We start from the raw sequence: 21,687 nt of genomic DNA on the forward strand, positions 1-21,687 counted from the left end.
CCCGATAGGAGATAGAAGGTTGCTTTTATGTCGAACATTGAGTCGAAACATTTTTCTTTGACTATGGTTATGCAATGAATCGAGTGGATTGTGAAGGGACGAGCCCGTATCTATGAGGAACTGCATGTCTCTTCGCTTGATGACGGGCAACAGGGATCTACCCCTAAAAAACTAACAGTATCTGAATCGTAACCAGCCCTAGCTTGATCTCCAAATTCTGCCACTGCTCTAAAGACAGCACTGGCATACGCTTGTGACTCTTGGTCTGTGTCCTTTGTGACATGCTGCTTTTTTTGGAAGCCTGTGCGATCAGATGTGTGATGCTTGTGTGGGTTGAAAGACCCTGGAAAAGAAAGGATCTACCTCCATGAGTTCCTGTCCACTACTGTTGTTCTGCTGCAGACCAGATCGTTGGTCGGGTTGACTCTGTTGTTTGTTAAAGTATGGGTTTTTTTGTGCCAGTTGTTTGTGGCTCGGTAGGTTTGTCCCGTTGACGGCCCGGCCTAAGCTCTTTGTCCTCCTGGCTTTAGGAAAAACTGGGCGCGAAAGCATATCTCTCGTTGTTCGATTCTACCTCCTGCGCAAGTGCAAGGGTTGAAGGCAGAGCACATACGCCATGGCTACTTAAGGCACTTTTGTATTTACACCTGGTCGGCCGTCAATATTATATTAATTTTTATTTATTTATTACGATATTCCGCTTTATAAAATGTACGGGATTAGAGCCCGTGACAGAATGGTACTTGAGTTCGTTGGCATTGAACGCACATAGGCTGAGTGTAAGAAAATTTTTTAATTTAATTGGGGTCTGGAAATTTCACAGTTGAACTATATACTCCTATAAACTATAGCATTAACTTTCCTTATTGACTCTAAATTTATCAAGTTACAATATGATATATGCTTTTACTCATGTAAACTTGTTAAATTATAATAATAAAAAAACATTTCTTAAATGTGAACATCTTCATTAAAACTAGCTCGGCTATACAAAGCCCTATTAGATACATCGTTCTTCTTATGCCATCGGAAAAAGCCACGTTTATGTAAAACTATGCCAGCCAATATGATCGGTATTGCTAATAAAATGAAAATCATGAGACTAATCCAAATCAAGCCATCAGAGGCCGAGGAGTCAATTAATTTCTCATTAGAAAGTTGTAAAGCTTCAAGTCCTTTGAGCTTTTCTGGAAATTCACATTTAACATTGCCTGCTAATTTTGGAGTTGATTTGTTAACTTGTTTCATTAAATAGTTAATCATATATTCGTTTGAACTATCACATGTCCATGGGTTCATCCGTAGATCCAGCACGTTAAGTTTGTCCCATCTACGAATTAATTTCTGTGGCAGCTTAGTCAATTTGCAGTTTCTCAAATACAACTTAAAGAAACGGAAAATTTGTTCGTTTATTTCGATTAAATAAAATATTATGTATAATGTTACCTTTTCCAATGGGGGGTAATCCAAATATTCACCACCAGTAACATTTTTACAAAATGCTTGTTCATCAATTTCAGAAAGCATTTGGTTGTCACTTAAAATCAATTCCTTTAAATCTACAAAAAAAAGTTTTATTTTAGTAAATCAATGTTTTTGCTTTGAATGTAAATATATATCTTGTTAGAAGTGAAGAAAAACAAATACTATGCGTCATCTGATTTGAGATCTTAATACATTTACATCAACTCAAGTTGATGTAAAATTCACATCAATCCTCTTTTACTACATTTTATTTATTTATTCTACTACAGTTCTTCTTTATTAATATATTATGTTGAATTCTCCAAACCTGATAAAATTAATTCTTTAAATTTCTTTGTTTATGGAGTCACTTTCAAAAATGAGCAGAGCCTGTACAGAATATAATTAGACACATGATACTTACTCTGTAGCTCTTTAAAAGCTCCAGGTCCAATTTTATAAATATCAGGCATATATGCTATACTGAGGTATTGTAGTTTTCTCAATGTTGGAAAGACACTTGAATAAAAATGTAAATATTAGATAAATGTGTTTCTTGTAATTTTGAATGTAATTTACTTTTTTGCTTCCAAATTTTGAATGGGGTTTTCATCTAATACAAGTCGTTTCAAATTAACTGCAAATGAAAGGGCCTTTGGTAGTTCAATGAAAAGATTTCCTGATGCTATCAGATCTTCCAGTTTTTGTGGACCGTGGAAAATTGTTTCAGGTAAAGTCATAACTTTCATGTATGAGATATCAAGAACCTAAGATAAACTTAAAGTTAAGCAAAAATTTAAATAAGCTATTCATGATGTATACTTTTAATTCCAAAAGTCCCGATACTGCAGCTTCCGTACTTCTATCTATAGCTGTGAATGTATTTGAACACAAAACCAGCTCTTCAAGATTTGGAACATGTTCAAATAAATCAGCATTTAAAGTGTGTAGTAGATTACATCCTAGATTAAGAAATTTAAGGTTCTTCATAGGCAGAAAATCGTGTTCAGAATATTTTCCCTTAAAAACATCGGGTTTTAAATCGTTTGCGGATAGTTTGTTGTTACTCAAATCAAGTTTTGCAAGCTCTGTTAAGTTCTGAAATGCTCCGAGTGCAATCGACGTTATCTGATTATTGCTCAAATATAAGTTTTTAACACCATAGGATGGTATTGCAGTTATTTCTGTTAGATTGTTATGATCAATCTTGATCGTTTCAAAAATTATTTTATCATCTTGTAGAATTTTCCATTCTTCCTTAGAAAACCATTGAGTATTATTTAACTTTTGTGAGCAATCAAGAAGTTTGTTTTCAATATCACAAACGCATTTTTTACAAACTGTGCTTTGCATAACATCGGTAGCTTTCTAAAAGAAGATTTTGTTAACATTTTTTTATTGTATTACAAGTTCAAATTACTATTACTATCAAATTATTATCTTTGAGAATACCCACTTTCAGAGTTATTGGTATACGCAAGCATTAAATATGGAAACAATATCAGTATTCAGTAAGCTAAAGAGGTTTCCAAGATATGACACAATGTTTTTCTTAACTTAACGCTAACTTTTACATGCAAAAGTGTCTACAAATAGTATTGATAAAATCGAATAAACTTTGAGAAGCTTTTGCTGACTAAGTATAAGCTACTCACAGTTATCATACCAACTATATATGTATACATATAATATAATCCAATGTGAATCATTAGCAGGGTGTACCCAGAGGGTGTACCAAAAAAGAAACAAATTGATTTTGAAGTATGAAGCTATTTGCTTCGGAAATATTAATATCTACATATCCGATTTCATGTCTCTAGCTCTTGTAGGTGCAGAGTTCTTGTTTCCCATACAGATGACAGATGGACAGCAAGCCAAACGTACATACTTAATCGTTTGTCTAGCTAATCCAGAATTAATATACCTCTTAGGGCCTGTCACGCCCGCTTCCCTTATTATATACGTACACGTTGTTAGTCAAATCAAGTTTTGCAAGCTCTGTTAAGTTCTGATATCATGATACCCTTTTACATTTATTATATGCATAAATGTTGTAAAATACATTTCAGCTATTTTGATTACCTTTTCTTTTATACTTTTTTCTATAGATGTGTCGTTATTATTTGATTCTGTACTAGAACTCTTCAAAATCAATAAAAACGAAATTATTATAAAAAGGCTTGCTTTTTTATTCATTATGTTGCCGAACATAGCTCGAAGCTACCACACTAAAGTGCACACAAAAACTGCCAGTCCGCAACTAGAGTACTTCACAAAAAGCTCTGGCCACTTTTTTACTTAGCCAATATCTAATCTTATCATCTTATGTATAGCACAGCCAGTTTCGTTATCAGTGCGTATGTTTCATACATACATATGTACATATTACAAAATTCCAGAAAATGAGCAGCTACCTACTGACAATGTAAAACTGTTGTCAAAGAGAAAAAAATCCTCAAAATAGTTTTCGCTTCGCTTGCTAATAGCTCAACGAAAAACTGTTTTAATCAGTGTTTCCTGACAGTTTTGACTCAACACCATTTACATTTACGGCGAGGCTCACGATTAATAAGAAAAACATCATCCCGTTATTTTCTCCATTCCTCTTTAATACATTGACTGTGACTAGATATTTAACAAAAAGCGAAAACTATAGAGCTTGTACAAAAATATAGGTCATCTTTTTGTCTCCCTGATACTGATACCCAAAAGCTGAGCCAGCATTAGCGATCTCCACGATTGTAATCAAAGCGGCATTTGGCACATTCTCTGTATGAGCAACAAGAACTCAGAGACTATGATCTAGTCAACCAAATTTGATAAGTATCAGAGATCGGAAAGGGTTGCAACATCCAAGCCTACGCACAAAATGCGGATGGCCTCTTAGGCTGCGTGCCTTTTTAGATCGGCAACCAATGTTCTGTAAACACCAGAGCACGGGTGGGAATGAGTGCACCCACCTTAAAAAATAACATGTTACTAACATGTTGACATCCGTACACACAACCGAAATTGCGGCTGATATTAGCCTACGCTTATTGCGCGGCTAGCTGATGAACAGCCTACAATTATTTTGAGCGATGTCAGACATTCCTCGGTTGTTTATGAGAATACACAAAAAAAGGTCATACAATTGTTTGTTAGCTTCTGTTTCGGATACGCGTATTCGCCTTTGCTCATGTCTTGTGGATGTGTGTATGCCGTTCATAGCCTCTTGTTGTGTTCGCGCGTATGTACCCACACCCATGTCATGCGGATGCCACCATGTTGCTTAAAAAGACCACACCTGCCGTTCTCTGGTCAACACCAGAGAGCGGCAAGAGGGCACTCACCCTAAAAAACACTGTGCGTACAACCAGTACTACTGACACATATAAGCAAAACAGTGGCTGATGGGCACAAGAAATATTGTATGTGTCGCGAACATATTCGCGAGCCGTGCACAAGAAAAAGGTTCAAAAAGTGTTTCAAGTGTTTCTACCTGCCTTCGCGGCGGCGTTACAGCCAGTGCTGACAGACTGCAAAGGCTCAACACAAAGTAGCGACTATGAATGAGCTTGGTAATAAATATTCAATTTCATATTACATCATGTTCACATCAAGTCACATTCACATTAAATCACTTGCATATATGTCAGCACTGTTACAAGCAAGCGAAATTATTTCTCGCAAAGGCTTAGTCCAGTCGAACGTCAGGTCTTGCACTTCTTTTTCTACTGTGCCACCCTGTGCCTAAAAAGTGCCTCTCTTGCCGTTCTCTGGTCAACACCAAGGTGCTTGACCATGTACATGGTACTTTACAAAAAAAGGTAATATAATAATAATAAGTAAGATAGCAAAGAATTGAAATAATTAATACTTAATACACATTAGGTGGTCAAATCGAATCAAAGTATAATTTATTTAATTTAACAATACTAAGTATGCGTGTTCTTAATTTAGTTTTTATTTATTAAATTATTTTTAGCGCATATATGTAGTCGGTCTACGCTAGCAGCGGTTGCGGCATCGTCATGCAGGTACCGAAGCGAATCACATGCACACAGAAGAAAAGGCAAGGATTGCCTATGCCTCACTAAAAATTATATGACCTTTTTTCGTGCATGTCCTGGACTATATCTAGAAAAAAAAAGTAACCTTTTTGACAACAACTATTAATTTTTGAGCAGTAACTTACGAAACTTGGTAGTAAATATGGGTGTTTACACAGGCCACTTTCTGTGTTGGCCGGTATACGCTGTGTATATTAGGTAGTACGTGCGTGCGCTTGCTGCGATCCCATATCCAAAGTGCTAAAGTTAACTGTGCTTGACTATTATATAATTCCTTCCTTTTATTATCAACCCAATTAGGCTTAAAAAGGCTTTGTAAGGATTAAGCACTGCCATGGTAAAATATAATATAACGAGTTCGTTTCGTTTTAAATAATGACGGTCGAAATCTACTGTTTATTCCTCTGTTTACATATTAAAGTACATAATTCCGAGTTTTAAATACTCACAATTTTTTCACAAAAATTCATAAATACATAAATTTTTTGTAAATTATATAATAAATCAAATATATATATATATGTACATCATGAATCTTACAGTTGGATGTGTAAAATAATCATTCGTATAAAATACTGTTCAAGCATCAGATAGGAGTGATTTGATTTCTTCTTTCTCAGCAACTTCAGCATACGAATGTCCATCGGGAGTTATTCCATTTTTGTCAGCACCCTAAATTAACAAAATTTATAAATGAATAAGAAATACTTTTAATTAATGATTTATGCAATAAGAACGCATTAAAATCGGACACAGCAAAAAAAAAAGCTTACTGTTTTAGAAATAGGAGCATATACATCCTTAGCTCTTATAGTCTCTGAATTATTATATCTCACAGACGGACATGGCTAAAGTGACTCATCTTGTCTTGCTGATCAAGAATATATGTATATATGTACATCTTTATGGGGTCTGCCACGCGTGCTTCTCTCTTCTTCTTTATGAATTTCTTTCCATTTTTATACACCGACATTTTTGTAAAAAAGCCATGTCCGTCTGTCCGTCTGTATGAGTGCGTGTTTCTCAGCAACTAGAGCTAGAGCAAATACCAAATTTGGTATGTAGGTGCTCCAATATCCAGGACACTACGATTTTATTTTTTTTTATTTCCTCCCCATCAAATCGAAAAAAAACGATATAAGGCAGTATAAAAATCTTTAAAAATAAATTAAATAAATCAGAAATTGCCCAGTCATGCTTTCGACCGATTGTGCGATTTCAGAACGATCGGATAAATAACTTAGCAATTATTTACATTTCAATTTTCAACAGAGACAGCAGGGTGGACGTGCTGACGCGCCATACAACACGCAGCGGCGGCGTCGTTGCTGACGCTGCAGTGACCAGCTGTGACGGGTCCGCTGTTTTGTATGTATGTGTTCATGCGTGTGTTTGCTGCCCTAGTCGAAGTGTATCTAAAAGTTGGTGGCGCCCAACTTTAATTTGTCCACTTGTTTTTAATAAAAATGTGAAGCTGTATACATTAACATTTATATAATTCATACCTTTTCCAATAGATACTCCACACAGTCTGTGTGTCCTTCCCAAACAGCAGCAAGGAGAGGAGTTATGCCATGCTTATCTTTTTTCTAAATTGAAATTGATATATAATTTTAAAAAGCACATTAATACTATGTCAACATTTTTTTATTAGAGATTAGATATTTATTGTACATTTCATATTATATCTGATAAATATAAAAATGAGTATTTAGCAGAGCTCGCAAGTGGTCCCTGTTTGCAAAAGGTCCCAAAAAGAACTGTTGCTCGCAAACACAATTGAAAACGGGATCAAAACGACACTTCAACCCTGTTTTTACTCAGCGTGCTCTTTGCTCAATCAGTGATAGTTTCTTGTCGCTCTCTTTATGTACGCGCTCACTCGAGACACTTTAAATCGGTGAGAGTGTCTTTTGAGTATATTCAAAACTTTCACGTTTTGCAAATCGTTTTGCTCAGTTGCCGAGAGCCAGTTAAGGAGCGCCGAGCAAAAATATCCTATTCAAACTGTTGTCGCAAGAGCCGTGTGTTCTCTCACCGATCAGCATAAAACAGAAAACACGAGAGAAAAAAGTTAGAAGTGTTCTGTTCGGTGAGTGAGCGAGTCTGTACAATATTTTCCTGTTATTTCAGTGAGAAAACAGCTTGTGAAATTTTGGTTGAGCATATTTTGGGAACTCTGGTATTTAGACGATTAACCGTTCAAATATAAAATTTTGTATACATATCGAAAATATGTACATATATGGAACATACATATATCATCAGAATGTGCTGATAAAATGCCAACAAGTTTCATCTCGAACTTTAAAAGTGCGGTTAACCTAAGGTGTAACCTAACATATTAACCTTAAAAAGTGAGCCTTCTTAACGCACTGCTTCTGAGATTCAGTTTATAAATCTGCTGAAAAAAGAACGCGTTCTCTTGCCTCGATATTTTGACTACTCATATCGTGCCAATTTGGGAAAATCAGAGCTATAACTTTAAGACAGTTAAGCTTTTCTGTAAAGAAAAAACTTTAAATTTCGATTACAGGTACTCGACACATTAAACCCAGCCGATGCTGTATCTGTAAAGGTGGCAAAAGGTCTGATAAGAAATCCCGAATCGTGGGTAGATAACCACATGTGATACAGAAATGAACGATTGTATACAGTTAGAGTAAACGTGCACATGACATTGTCAACAATTAGTTGCTACCATTCAGACAAAAAAATGTCCTTTGTATTTTTTTTTCGAAATGTTTTCAAAGATTATGTAGTTTTATTATATTTCGTATATAGTTTGATAGTGACGGGTGATCGTTGTACAGCGAAGCCCATGAGAATTTTTACCAAAATGATATCAAAAATATTAAATTCGCGAACGGCAAAATATGAGAATCTGAAATTTTTACTAAACTCATTCAATAATTATCGTTAAATTCTAGTCATCGATAAACACAAAAGGTGTCGAAAATTCTAAGCTTTTTGGAAAAATGTAAGCATTATCACTAAGCATACAACAACAGCATCGACAAGCCCAAAATTGATCGAAAAGTACTTTAAACTTTTGTTCTTTTGTTTGTGCATAGCAAATTTAAATTTTTTATTAAAATAATTAAAAATAAAAATTTCAATAAATATTATTAAATACTCATGCTGGTAGATAAATAGCTCTGGTTGGAATACAATACTATTTTTTATGCATTACAAGCTTTATATGGCTGAAAATTAACAAATCTCTGACCAAGTGATAAGGATTTTAAGATACATATGTACTATCTAATTTGGTCTGTGTCACCTCGTATATGATTTGGGGTAAATTTGAGTTGATTTTAAATTCTGTGCCCCGTTGATATTTTCAAGCGTTGAACATGAAAATTAAATTTTGTATAATATTGTCATATGCATTTAATTAAAAAATATTGTATGTACACATATCTAGCTAAAAATTTTTTTTTAACAATTTTAAAAAATTTTTAACATTTTTAAGGTAGTGAAATTTGTGTACATACTACAATACAAGACCTCTTTTTCCTTTTTGTTTAAATGTCAATGTATAAAAAGATCAGCTGTACCTAAAACTGTTTTATTTAGCAACTATATACAAGTAGGCAAAAGGAATTGGACGAAACTGAAGTTGAAGGTACTCACCAATTGAACATACTTTATTGACACATGTCAAGACAAATTTTGTATCAAAAATCGATTTTGAAGACCTTTCCATTGATACCAATATGTCAATAACAAATGTTCAACTTTAGTTTTGTCCAATTACTTTAGCCTCTTGTATATAGTTGCTAAATAAAACAGTTTTAGGTACAGCTGATGTTTTTATACATTGACGTTTATACAAAAAGGAAATAGAGGTCTTGTATTGTATGTACACAAATTTCACTGATCTTTAGCCTACTGTATATTATATATACTCACATTAATATCAGCCCCTTCTTTTATCAAATATTTTAATACATTTAAGTGGCCGAAGTCAGCTGCGTAGTGAATTGGAAATCTTCCTTTTATTTCATCATTGACTTTTGCTTCCTGAAAGCAAGAAAGTAGATTTTCATACTATATATTAAAAAATATTTACGCGAGGTGCATACAGCATTCATTGTATGTATGTATGTACATATAATGAAAATCTTGGTAAACTATATCCACAAACATATGTATATGCATACATACATATGTATGTACCCACATATGTACATACGTATCTTGATTCAATGTTTGTTTTCGATTATACATATATATTCTTCGCTATATGAATACTGCTCACATTATTGCTAAAAGTTGATTGAACGACTTCCAACTCTCCATTTTTAATTGACCATATAATATTTTCGTCATTTTCTACGCTCATGATTCAAGCTAAAAATGTTCTTTTATTCCTCTTTTTTGTACGGCCTTTATCTATTGATGGCACTATCGTTATCATTTTTCATGCAACTGCTATTATTATACGAAATATGTGAATTATTTAAATATTTATATGAGTGGTGAATCTATACTAGTATTTAACAATATATTCATATTATTCAAATAAAAATAATATTATTATTAACCACAGCAATTTCCAGGTATTTTGGCCAAAGTTGATCGGTAGTCAACAGCTGCCACCATACATAAAGAACATTAGATCTTAAAATGTGTGTTTTATTTTCGCCGAATATAAAAGAATTATTTATTAAATGGTATCAGCTATTTTTCTTACTTTTGTTTTTTTTCTGGTGCATGCAAATCGCAATTATATGAATACGTAAAACAAAATATAAAATACACATTACTTCAGTTGGTAAATATATAGCTATGCTTATTATTTATTTTTTATTATTTAAATTATTTTGATTGTCGATTCATAGTTTTCATATTTTGTCTTACCAAAAATATGTGTAATAATAATGTTTAGAAATAAACTAATATAATATAATATAAATATTTATCATTCGATTCTTTCTGAATTAAGCGACATTAAGAAAATTTATATCCGACCTGCTGTCATATTTAAAATTCAAAATATGCAGACAAATTCAATATTAATTCAGTTAGTTGTCTCATTAGTTAAAATTGATCAATAATATTTTGATGTTATATTAAAAACATTTCGCTGAGCATATGTATAAACAAAATTTTTATTCAATTTCGTTGTTCCAAATGATTGCAATGTAAGGTTACTATGTTAATCAGAGCTGATCGATAAATATTCAGTGCAACCGTATATAATACGATTGTCATTTCCTGTCTACACCGCGTGTAAAATTTCTTTTCTATTGCACTACTGTCAGACTCAGGTTGGTAAATTTTTCTGTGTCCATATTTATGTAAGATTGCTGAAAAATATTACTTAAAAATAATTGTAGTGCTAAATCGAAAAAGTTATACATGATACACAATGGTACATATGTATAAATGAACTTATTGATTATATTGCATATCGGTGAAGTGTTGACGACTAAGCTATGTATGTAAATGTAAATGTATGTAAATATACATAAAAGTATATATGTATGGTTACATAGCTTTTACACGTGAAATAATGTTATTTTAATTCAAATCAATTTAAAAATGAACGTATTGTTTTCCATTAAATAGAAGGTGAGTGATGAAAGTTAAATATGTTGGGTGGCTTTTCAAAAATTATACTACACATGTAGATGCCATTTGCAACTTAATTATGGGTAGTATATTTTTTTTTTTGAGAATTCACTGTACATGTGTATTTTTAATTTTTGCTATGTTTAATTGACATACATTTTACAGGTCTGCAGTCTGCAATAAACTAAAAAAAAAATGCCTCAAAATGAGTATATGGAGCGGCACCGTAAGTTATACGGTCGACGACTTGACTACGAAGAGCGTAAACGTAAGAAGGAAGCACGTCTTCCGAAGGAACGTGCACGTAAGGCACGTAAGCTCCGAGGCATTAAGGCAAAGTTGTTTAATAAAGAGCGCCGAAATGAGAAAATTCAAATTAAGAAAAAGATACAAGCACATGAAGAGAAAAAGGTGAAGAAACAGGATGAGAAAGTTGAAGATGGAGCGCTCCCACATTATCTCCTTGACCGAGGCATTCAGTCTAGTGCTAAGGTCCTTTCAAATATGATAAAGCAAAAACGCAAAGAAAAAGCTGGAAAATGGGATGTACCAATACCTAAAGTACGTGCTCAGTCTGATGCGGAAGTATTCAAGGTTTTAAGAACCGGCAAGACAAAAAGAAAAGCTTGGAAACGCATGGTGACAAAAGTTACATTTGTTGGCGAAAACTTCACACGAAAGCCACCAAAGTTTGAACGCTTCATTCGTCCGATGGCACTTCGGATGAAAAAGGCACATGTAACGCATCCCGAATTAAAGGCAACATTCCACCTGCCAATCATTGGTGTTAAAAAGAACCCCAGCTCGCCAATGTTCACTTCGCTAGGTGTGATAACAAAGGGTACAGTTATTGAAGTCAATATTTCGGAGTTAGGCCTTGTAACTCAAACTGGCAAAGTGGTTTGGGGAAAATACGCACAAGTCACAAACAATCCTGAAAATGACGGAGTGATAAACGCTATACTTCTTGTTTAAGTGACGTAACATGCGTTGTCTTTAAGGTCAATAAAAAATAAAAATAAAAAATGTTGAGCTGTTTTATTTTAATTTAAATGAATATAAAATTTTTTTTGTGTTTTTTAATATTAACACTTAACACAACATTTTTGTTGCTCATTTCAGCTGGTCTTAAGTGTGTTGTAAGATGCAGATCTTCGTTAAAACCCTTACGGGTAAGACCATCACTCTTGAGGTCGAACCATCGGATACTATCGAAAATGTCAAAGCCAAGATTCAGGACAAAGAAGGAATTCCTCCAGATCAACAACGTTTAATCTTCGCTGGCAAGCAATTGGAAGATGGTCGTACTCTGTCCGACTATAATATTCAAAAGGAGTCCACCCTGCACTTGGTGCTCCGCCTCCGTGGTGGTGCCAAGAAGCGCAAGAAGAAGAACTACTCCACTCCCAAGAAAATCAAGCATAAGAGGAAGAAGGTCAAGCTAGCGGTCCTGAAATACTACAAGGTATATCAACTTCCATAAATTGAACGGATTATATCAATCAATATTGTTGGTTGGAATTCTTGAGTCTTGGTCTTGAGCTTATTGACTTACAAGTGTGTGAAAGAAAACATATTCATGAGAATCAATATTTTATGCTTTAATCCGCGAAAAATTTTTATGTTCTTCAGGTTGATGAGAATGGAAAAATCCATCGCTTGAGACGCGAGTGTCCTGGAGAAAATTGTGGTGCTGGCGTCTTCATGGCAGCCCACGAGGACCGTCATTACTGTGGCAAGTGCAACTTGACCTTTGTGTTCAGCAAGCCTGAAGAGAAGTAATGTCATGTTGGTCACGCATCAGCTTTGAAAATGTAATTTAATAAAAGTACATCTTTAATACAAATAATACACCCGTATGCATATTTTATCGACATAATCGAGTTTACCTTTTATTGGCTTTCCGATATATTTACCTTTGACCTATACTTGTTCATATATTAATGGTATTGACCAGTACACAGAGATTGTATATAAAATATTCGGAAGCTGTATGCAAAGGCGGCCAGGCTACCGGTGTGCTCATTGATTTTTGTAATTGGCTCTTGAGATATAGACGAATGCGTGTATGTATACGTTCTCCGTCCATAACCCAATACAAATTTTTCGTATTTTTTTTTGTCTCGACTGTGCGAGCAAATTTAGTGCTTGTTGTTGTCTGTTGTTTTGCGAGCCCTAGAGCAAACTTTATGTTGTTTGTATGCTTGACGAATTGAGATGCACTTACATAATTAAACAGCTTGCACTGGATACCGTTATTATCATTGCCTGCGAACAGTGAAAAGTTGGAGCTTTTTTTGATCGCATCTTGAGCAATTTTTTCTTTGAAATTTAATTTAAATGAAATTCAGTTTTTGTAGTTTATTTTTTAACATTGTTTAATTTATATAAAGCCCTTAAATTTTTTTTTTTTTTTAATTGCGGGGAGAGGAACATTAACAAAAAAAAATAAAAGGTGTGTGGATATAGGAGCAATACTCTAATGGTTGCCTAATCTATATGTGCTGAGATAACACGCACTCATACAGAGGAATGGCTATCTATCAGATGTCGAGCTGATCAAGAATATATATACTTTATGGGGTCTGCACAGCTTTTCCCTGTTACATACATTTAAAAAACTTCATAATACCCTTTTCCATTTTTTACAAAAATGTCGGTGTATAAAAATATTTTTAAAATATTAGCCTATGCTTATAAAATTATTTTTATCATCTGAAAAATAGGTATTACTGTGCCGTATCATCTCCTTTTTACAGATTTAAAATATCAAGGCCCAATCAAAAATTATAATGTACATATATATTCGAAGTCACAGAGGCCAATTTTTAGCGCAATTCGCATAAAATTTTCACAATGCTACATGCACTTGCCCTTCATTCTTGATTGGGCCTTGATATTTTAAACCAAGTGAAGAAATCTTAAATCTAAATATAGTCACTCCTGCTAGCTGACGGAAACGATCATAAGAACATATTTACCGAAACTGCAAATACAGATCCCACAAAAAAGAATTACAGTTAAGTGGCACAGTTTTTATTATTTTTCAAATTATGTAGCATAGATGCAGGACTATAAAGAATTTAACATTCCGAATTTTGTTTGGATTGGCAGAGTTAGAAGCTCTGTTAAAGATTTATGGTGTCCATATTCAGGCTTTTGAACATAAATGTCAATATATCCGTGGCCTCCTCGATCCTCTTGGAAGTGGGTTTACCAGCCCCATGACCAGCTTTTTTGTAGACCCGCAAGAGCAGAGGATTTTTTTGATATTCAGAATTGCGAACAGCATCTTGCAATGCAGCTGCAAATTTCAATGAGTGCAGGGGACTCACACGGTCGTCATGATCGGCAGTCAAGATCAAGGTAGACGGATATTCCCCCAATTCACTTTTCGGCGTGTGTACATTGTGTAAAGGTGAAAACTTGATTAGATTATCAAAATGCACTTTCTCAGAGGGATTTCCATAGTCGGAGCACCACGCATGACCGATAGTAAATTTATTAAATCGAAGCATATCCATAACACTGTTAATAGAAATATTGAATGATAATTCAATAATGATAATTAAAATATACTCATACGGTTTGAAACAATGCAAAGCTAAGCTTACCCAACTTGAGCTACCGCCGCTCCAAATAAATCGGGTCGCTGATTAATACACGCACCGACGAGGAGACCGCCATTTGATCCCCCTTGAATTGCTAGTCGATTTTTTGTAGTGTATTTGTTTTTAATTAAATACTCTGCAGCGTTCTGAAAATCGTTGAATACGTTCTGCTTATTTAGCAATCGCCCACCATTGTGCCATTTTTCACCATATTCTCCACCGCCACGAATGTTTGGATAAGCTAGAACACCATCAAACGTATCTACAAACATAAGACTGTATATGCGATTAGAAATATTATATTGCGCGAGCTATTCGCTGACATACCCAGTAAGACTAAATGTGGGCAACATGCTTATATTAAATCCACCGTATCCATAAAGCAAACACGGACGAGGATTAATTACATCTCGTTGTTTTCGTATAATAAACATAGGCACCATGGTGTCATCTTTGCTTGAGTAAAAAATTTGCTCAACAATGTAATCTTCTCGCCGAAATCCATTTAAGTTCAGCTTAATCTCCCGAAATACTTTTGGAGGCTCTTCGGGGCTTTTGAAATCATAGTGGTAAATTGTTCCCGGATTCAGAAACGATGAAAAATTGTAGAAAATCTCGGAATATTTCTTCTTTCCTGAAGTTCCCACAATTGTGCCAATATCTAATTCAAATTTACGAATTATTTCTCCTGACCGCAAGGAGTTTGCTTGGAGAATCGTCTACAACATACAAATAATAAGACTTTAAAAATATACGCTTTTCACTTTATGTTTTACTCAGGGATTGCAAAAAAACGAAATAAGAGAAAAAAATTCAATAAAAAAAAATTAATTTAGGTAAATAAGAAAACGCCAGTTTTCATATTTGTATTCCATATTAAATTTTTTACATGCATTTTTATAAAAATTGAAAGTATGTAAATTCTTAATCAGCAAGTCAAGCTGAGGTAATTTAGCCATGTCCGTCTGTATAAGTATATTTTTTATGTCGTGCTCCTATTTCCTCGGCACGCATCTATTTTTTTTATTTTATCCCACCGGTTCAAAAATCGAAAAAAACCTAATTTACGCTAAAAATGTAACGGATAAATAACTTCCGAATTTTTCACCTTTCGATTTCCCACAGACAGCGGGGTGCGCTTGCGTACGCGCCATGCAAACCTCGATCTAGACGCAGCTGCAGCGAAAAAAAGACCGTTCAAACGGCATAAAAAAGTTGAGTGTTCCAATATATAAAAATAGGCGCATTAAAGTTCGTCGCAGCAAACTATTATACACATTGACTCTGGCATCGCAGCACACATCCGCATGCATCCTTCAAACACATTCACACAAAGCAGCCAACGGCCGTTTTTGCTGTAGCGTCAGCTGACGCAACCGCACCCCGTTGCTGAAATGTAAATAACCCTTAAATTTTTTATCCGGTCTCTCTGAAATGTTTAGTGTCGGTCGCCAACGGGATAAAGGTTTTTTGATTATTTTTAGATTTCTGTGTTAAAATTTGTGAGCTTAAATCGATTTTTTCGAAGCGGGAGGCGGGAGGAAATAACATTAAAAGCTATTTGTCTCGCATATAGGAGTACCTACATACCAAATTTGAATGCTCTAGCTTTTATAGTTGCTGAGATTTTGATTTGACAGACGGACATAGCTATACGGATTCTCTTCGTGGGGTCCGCTACGTCTTGTGCCATACATTTGCCAATTTCATACCATTTTACATTTTGTACAAAAATTAAAAGGAAATACATTTTAACTTTTTTTATGAATGGTAGCAGTTTTTTTTTTTGTCGAAGCTTTGTGAATTTACTCGGATTAAATACTACGCAAAATTAAATCTCTGTAAGTTCTGTCAGATACTTTTCGTTTTACAGACTTATTTCAAAATCTGCTTTAGACAATAAATTAAAATCCCTGGCTTTATTGTTACTTTTAGTAAACATTTTTAATAAAAAAGAAAATGTTTTTTAATACTTACTTTCACGTCTCTTATGTAACTTAAAAGAAGCTTATCGTCATTTACGCACTTTGCCCACTCTAGAACATCTTTTTCATGTTCCTAAAAACGAAATTGTTAATATGTACACCTATGAAATAATTCAATATTTAACTGGTATAATGGTTTCCCAATTTTCTTCAGCCGGATTAGCAAAGTCTATAATAATGACCCGATAATTGGGAGCATTTTTATTTGTCCGGAAATATACCTTAGAGCCAACATTAGTAACATACTGAAATATATACGAAATATTTATAGAACATTCTAATAATATGAATGTTTAATGAAACACATGTACTTACGTCGTAGTCTGATTCAAACTTATCTACGATTATTTTGACATTTAGCTTAGAATTAATAGCTTCACCCTCACTTAGATCAGCATAGTAGACAATATTATCACGACAGTCCTTAACAATTGCCAGTATCAGATATTTTCCACAATCTGATACCACAGATTGGCTAAACAAATTGTAGATAAAACAATGGCAACAATATAATCGATGTATACTTCTATAAATATGTATATTTGTGTGTGTGTAAATACTTACAAGCGCCACGATGGCTCGTCATTAAATTCAACAACCAAAATATCTTTATCTTGGCTTTCCCCAATGCGATGATAATATAGTTTTTGGTGCTCATTCTGCTTTGTTTCTGAACCGTCGGTTTTTCCATCCTGGTCAGGATACCTCTGTAAGACATACGGCGATTTTAATACATCCGCTTAAGAAAAATCATATATTGGATACATACACCATAAAAGAAGCCTTTATTATCTTTAGTCCATGAAATTTCCGAAAATTTGACCTTTTCGAGCAATTCATCAAAGTCCTGGCCTGTTTCTGCTTTTCGTATGCGAATTTTAATCCAATCAGAACCACTTTCACTCAGTCCATATGCCATATATTTGCCATCGTCAGAGAACGATTTTTGAGACAATGCAACCGTACCATCTTCAGATAGGCTATTCGGATCAAGAAATACTTTGCTCTCCCCATGCAAAGAGTCCTGTTGATACATAACGCTGGAAGAGGACAATATATGATTGTAAATAGGACAAGAAACAAGCACGTATCTGTTACCTTTGATTTTGAAGACCGGTATTCATAAAATAATAATAATATTTGCCATACTGCATTGGGCACCCATATTTCGGATAGTTCCATAACTTTGTTAGTTTTGAATTAATGTGTTGCCACTGTTCACAACTTTCGAGAAACGGCTGACTTATATTGTTCTGGCTATCCACAAAATTTTGTGTTTCGTTAGCATCCGGATCTTCAAGCCAACGATAAGGGTCCTTTACTTTCGACCCATGAAAGTTATCCTCTACAGATGTATCCTTACGAGGAACGGGGTACACAAAAGTTTCCTTCATTTTTAGACTTTTATCTAAAGTGCTAGTCTTGTAATAATTTGATGAAACTGTACATGTAATGCATAAACATATTTACATATTGAATGTGTTTACTTTAATTTTTTAGTAATACTTACGTCTATCTCCAATCTTTATTTGAAGACCACGAGAAATGATTTTACAATGTCGGTGAATTACACTGCAGTATCGAATATGCATTGTAATAATTAGTTTTAGGGATGGAAGATGTTAAGAAAGATCCAATACGTATGACATAAATATCGATGTATCTGTTAGAATTGTTAATAGAGTATCATACTAAGCCATGCCCGTTGAATGATTTTAGCGAGATTATGTATCTATATATATATACCAGAGAACGGCAGGGGTGGCACTTTTTTGACACCATGGTGGCATTCACAAATCATTGGTATGGATAAATACGCGCGCAAACAACACAGAGGCATAAGCCTTAACGCATATACACAAGACAAGCCTGGGTACTTGCAAAGTGCCGAAAAATAAGGGCAAAAGAAAATGTGCGCGCTCACAAATACCACAAAATGCATTAAGTCTTGCATATGAACTCCATAATGCTTTGTTGTAGGCTAGAGAACAGTGCCTCAAGGTATTTTGTTGGTGTTCCATAGGCTGGTAATGGTTTGCCATATTTATCTCAGAGTTAGGTGCTTTTGGGTGCAATTTATTTGGCGCAGTGGGCTCCAATCCTGATTTTAAAGCGCCTGCAAATGTCACCTTCCTTGTTGAGGATCCCGAGTCAAGCGACGATCTGGTTGCCGACGAGATTAAGACGTCTGGGTGTGATATAGATGGTGTAAGCCGTACATTTGGGGAGCGCGGCGTGGTAACTCGCTGGTGGATTCGACTTTTTTAATCCCTATATATTGGGCAACCTCTGTAGTTAGGGCTGTGTGATTACCACCGCAGTTGCTGTACCTTTTGGTACTAGAGTCGTCTTTGATTGCTATGCAGTGTGCGGAGTCGTGAAGCTGTCCACAAACTACGCACACCGGGCTGAGTGTGCAGTTTACCGTGTGTGCGCCATATTCTACGATGCAGTAGAAACTTGAAGTTTGGTAAATAGGGTGCACTTTCGTTTTTTAGGTATTTTGTCTGAGCCCAGCTCAACCTTGAGAGCTTAGGCTTTTCTTATTCCCTTGTTTAGATGTTGAAGACTGTTCAGCGTTAAAACCTTTATCATGTAGAGCCTGAGTATTTCTGCAGGTGTTACATTCTATGCCCTTCCCTTTAAGACCACTTGTAAGCCCTTACTGCTTTTTAATTGATAACGCGTAAAAATTCATTTTGTGTCGTTTAGATGCTTGGATAATATTCTAAAGCTTTCTTCTGACTTCGTTTTGTTTGACGAATATTACCCCGTACAATGGAAATTATGTGGAAGTTGTTCTTGTCAATGAGCTCTATAATTCTGCTCACAAGGGCATTGGAACTTTTCTCCCGTATATATATCGAGGTGGCTGGCTCTTTTTTAAGCTTCTTCGGGCTGCAATCATCTGAGTTGTTTTGCTAGAATTTGAAAATATAATTGGTGGTGGTAAGTTTTTCGCTTGATCTACTTTCATATTGCTGCCGGTCATTTTCGCTCTTGGCATTGCTCTTAACTTCCTTTTAATTTGAATGTAGCGATCCATTCCAGTCTGTACGAGCGGTGTATCGCTTGCGTTGTTAGTCGAGGAGTTGGTTTTAGTTGCTTTTGTTTTTGATTGTTGATTCATGGGGGCTTTTCTTGCCGCCGATGACACATAGGGAGCTAGCGGGCGGCCGATACCGTTGCGGTCGTTATAGTTGCTGTTGCGGTAGTCAGAGAGACGGTTTGTGCTAGTCACCGTAGGTGAGAGCATGTCTCTCGGCCCATTGCATGCCAGCTTTTGCTTGTTCGATGTTTGCTCAATGCACTCGGTGCTCTGAGACTGTAGAGCTGGAGAGCAAGAACGAGCTCGATCACTTGTTAAGTACAACTGGTCAAATTTTAGGTCCGGGGTAATTGACCGTTCGAAAAGTACTGCATCAGCAGTATTTTGAGTTGGCTCGGCCACGAAAGAGAAATACGCGTTGTTTCGCTGAAGCGAAAGCCGGCGTTCGTCTTGCTCGCGCTGTCTTTGCTTACGAATGTCGTTATGATTCATCTTTTTAGTTTTTTGATATATTTTACTTATTTATAATATAATTAATCAATTAATTAATAATCAATAAACATTAAATATTTAGTGTGTTTTCATCGCACTTAGCGTTTTTTCGCGTTTTACACTAGTTATACACTCTCACTGCACTCTAAACTTGTGGGGCTTATATTTTTTTCCGGAGTTTTATAAAAACACGTCTGTATGCTACGACGATTGCAATTGCAATGAACACACTCACTAACGATCTTTTATTTTTGCTGAAACAAATTTTTGCGTCACAAAAAGTCAATGAGCGGGTATGATCGAAGAAATATTGATCGTTGTACATTTGTAAAAAAGGGTTTGCTGATTGACGGATAATAATGCCGGGTAAACGCTGTACAGCCGAACTAATATGAGGTACAGGCGTGAAAACCAAAATTTTGTCAAAGATATTTGAGTAGTTTCACATGAGAAAATTTTTGAATTTCCGCCGTGAAATTCGAGAAAATGCGTTTCCTTTCAGTCATCTCTGTCTTTCACGTAAAAATATTTTGAATATTAACATAAGTAGTTTAATGTGCTCAGATTTTAAAAATGATGCCGGAAAATCTGAAATTTCTATACAATAATAGCAAGAACGGAAAGAGATACAAATCTGATAATTGAACTAAAAATTAACCATGTGGAGACAGTTAAAAAATTATTGAGTTAACAATAAAAGTCAACGCAATCGATAAGTTCAAAAGTTATTTATATATGAGATTACTTAAAATTCCAAAAACGACCGTAAAACATAACGCAAAATTTACCGAAAAATTCAATACAATGCAGAGGACAACTGTATTAAATCCCTATAAAAAATATTTGTCCGATTTTCACTCCAAAATTGGAAAATGGCTTGCAAAAACTTGCAAAAGAATGCGAATTTACTTTGTACGTATAAATGTATGTATGTACATACGTTTTTATATTGCACCCACGACTTTCTGTCTAAGGCATTGCTTATTCGTTATTAAGCAAGGGTCGCAAATAATAATTTTGAGTTTAAAAAATTGAAGCCCAAGAAAGCCTCGGAGGCGGGTTAAAAACTACACATAATAACAATTACGTGTTAATTTTTATAATAAAAATTGAAAAAAAAAAATTGAATTGAAATATCTTTTTAACCAAAGAACCCAGATCAAATATCGGAGTATATATATAATCTACACCTTAACACCTTTAATTTAATATATATAATATTTATTTATGTATGTATGTATTAAACACAGTGTTCATATGATTGCTGTAGAACTGCAAAGCCATAGATGTTCTCAACATCGATGTTTTAAAAGAGGGGAGTCCAAACCCTGCATAGGGAAGAGCAAATCACCAATACACTAATAAGAAAACGCTAACACAAGTAAAAATGTCGTTAACACAATTTTATTTCATACACTGAATAGAAATTAGGTATCACCTATGTATGTACTTAT

At 34.8% G+C, this 21,687-nt stretch overlaps 5 protein-coding genes across 5 annotated transcripts; 2 read left to right on the plus strand and 3 right to left on the minus strand.

The window, feature by feature from the left end:
* Positions 1 to 678: 678 nt before the first annotated feature.
* Positions 679 to 3,696, minus strand: LOC108600361 (leucine-rich repeat-containing protein 15). Its single transcript, XM_017987897.2, has 6 exons — positions 3,547 to 3,696; positions 2,287 to 2,832; positions 2,044 to 2,231; positions 1,889 to 1,983; positions 1,447 to 1,559; positions 679 to 1,383 (listed from the first exon to the last, which is right to left on the minus strand). Exons 1-6 carry the CDS (start codon positions 3,673 to 3,675, stop codon positions 952 to 954), a joined length of 1,503 nt encoding a protein of 500 aa, XP_017843386.2. The 5' UTR covers positions 3,676 to 3,696; the 3' UTR covers positions 679 to 951.
* Positions 3,697 to 5,877: 2,181 nt separating this feature from the next.
* On the minus strand, positions 5,878 to 9,919 carry LOC108597617 (myotrophin). Its single transcript, XM_017984261.2, has 4 exons — positions 9,781 to 9,919; positions 9,432 to 9,542; positions 7,022 to 7,105; positions 5,878 to 6,188 (listed from the first exon to the last, which is right to left on the minus strand). Exons 1-4 carry the CDS (start codon positions 9,862 to 9,864, stop codon positions 6,096 to 6,098), a joined length of 372 nt encoding a protein of 123 aa, XP_017839750.1. The 5' UTR covers positions 9,865 to 9,919; the 3' UTR covers positions 5,878 to 6,095.
* Positions 9,920 to 10,721: 802 nt separating this feature from the next.
* Positions 10,722 to 12,945, plus strand: LOC108594241 (ubiquitin-40S ribosomal protein S27a). The gene is made up of 3 exons (XM_017979355.1): positions 10,722 to 10,792; positions 12,219 to 12,561; positions 12,729 to 12,945. Exons 2-3 carry the CDS (start codon positions 12,241 to 12,243, stop codon positions 12,876 to 12,878), a joined length of 471 nt encoding a protein of 156 aa, XP_017834844.1. The 5' UTR covers positions 10,722 to 10,792; positions 12,219 to 12,240; the 3' UTR covers positions 12,879 to 12,945.
* Positions 10,991 to 12,121, plus strand: LOC108594240 (ribosome biogenesis protein NSA2 homolog). The gene is made up of 2 exons (XM_017979354.2): positions 10,991 to 11,096; positions 11,262 to 12,121. Exon 2 carries the CDS (start codon positions 11,292 to 11,294, stop codon positions 12,069 to 12,071), a length of 780 nt encoding a protein of 259 aa, XP_017834843.1. The 5' UTR covers positions 10,991 to 11,096; positions 11,262 to 11,291; the 3' UTR covers positions 12,072 to 12,121.
* A 1,180-nt stretch (positions 12,946 to 14,125) lies between the features above and the next one.
* Positions 14,126 to 18,320, minus strand: LOC108594389 (prolyl endopeptidase). Its single transcript, XM_017979551.2, has 10 exons — positions 18,203 to 18,320; positions 17,791 to 18,133; positions 17,462 to 17,732; positions 17,257 to 17,399; positions 17,008 to 17,167; positions 16,818 to 16,937; positions 16,685 to 16,765; positions 15,035 to 15,426; positions 14,711 to 14,983; positions 14,126 to 14,624 (listed from the first exon to the last, which is right to left on the minus strand). The coding sequence occupies exons 1-10, from the start codon at positions 18,282 to 18,284 to the stop codon at positions 14,225 to 14,227; spliced, it is 2,265 nt and encodes a 754-aa protein (XP_017835040.2). The 5' UTR covers positions 18,285 to 18,320; the 3' UTR covers positions 14,126 to 14,224.
* Positions 18,321 to 21,687: the final 3,367 nt, after the last annotated feature.

Source organism: Drosophila busckii, unplaced genomic scaffold (genome assembly GCF_011750605.1).
Source record: "Drosophila busckii strain San Diego stock center, stock number 13000-0081.31 unplaced genomic scaffold, ASM1175060v1 chrUn_01, whole genome shotgun sequence".
Lineage (NCBI taxonomy): Eukaryota > Metazoa > Arthropoda > Insecta > Diptera > Drosophilidae > Drosophila > Drosophila busckii.

What these genes read in the sequence shown, in the direction of transcription:
- LOC108600361 (XM_017987897.2), bottom strand. Translation starts at nt 3,675, where the DNA reads ATGTTCGGCAACATAATGAATAAAAAAGCAAGCCTTTTTATAATAATT. An exon ending in AGCTTTTAAAGAGCTACAGA is followed by an intron (nt 1,560 to 1,888) that starts GTAAGTATCATG and finishes TTTTTTTTGTAG; the next exon opens with ATTTAAAGGAATTGATTTTA. An exon ending in ATTACCCCCCATTGGAAAAG is followed by an intron (nt 1,384 to 1,446) that starts GTAACATTATAC and finishes CGTTTCTTTAAG; the next exon opens with TTGTATTTGAGAAACTGCAA.
- LOC108597617 (XM_017984261.2), bottom strand. Translation starts at nt 9,864, where the DNA reads ATGAGCGTAGAAAATGACGAAAATATTATATGGTCAATTAAAAATGGA. An exon ending in AATCAACTTTTAGCAATAAT is followed by an intron (nt 9,543 to 9,780) that starts GTGAGCAGTATT and finishes TCTTGCTTTCAG; the next exon opens with GAAGCAAAAGTCAATGATGA. An exon ending in TGGAGTATCTATTGGAAAAG is followed by an intron (nt 6,189 to 7,021) that starts GTATGAATTATA and finishes TTGTTAATTTAG; the next exon opens with GGTGCTGACAAAAATGGAAT.
- LOC108594240 (XM_017979354.2), top strand. Translation starts at nt 11,292, where the DNA reads ATGCCTCAAAATGAGTATATGGAGCGGCACCGTAAGTTATACGGTCGA.
- LOC108594241 (XM_017979355.1), top strand. Translation starts at nt 12,241, where the DNA reads ATGCAGATCTTCGTTAAAACCCTTACGGGTAAGACCATCACTCTTGAG. An exon ending in CGGTCCTGAAATACTACAAG is followed by an intron (nt 12,562 to 12,728) that starts GTATATCAACTT and finishes TATGTTCTTCAG; the next exon opens with GTTGATGAGAATGGAAAAAT.
- LOC108594389 (XM_017979551.2), bottom strand. Translation starts at nt 18,284, where the DNA reads ATGCATATTCGATACTGCAGTGTAATTCACCGACATTGTAAAATCATT. An exon ending in ATAAAGGCTTCTTTTATGGT is followed by an intron (nt 17,400 to 17,461) that starts GTATGTATCCAA and finishes TATGTCTTACAG; the next exon opens with AGGTATCCTGACCAGGATGG. An exon ending in AGTTTGAATCAGACTACGAC is followed by an intron (nt 16,938 to 17,007) that starts GTAAGTACATGT and finishes TATATATTTCAG; the next exon opens with TATGTTACTAATGTTGGCTC.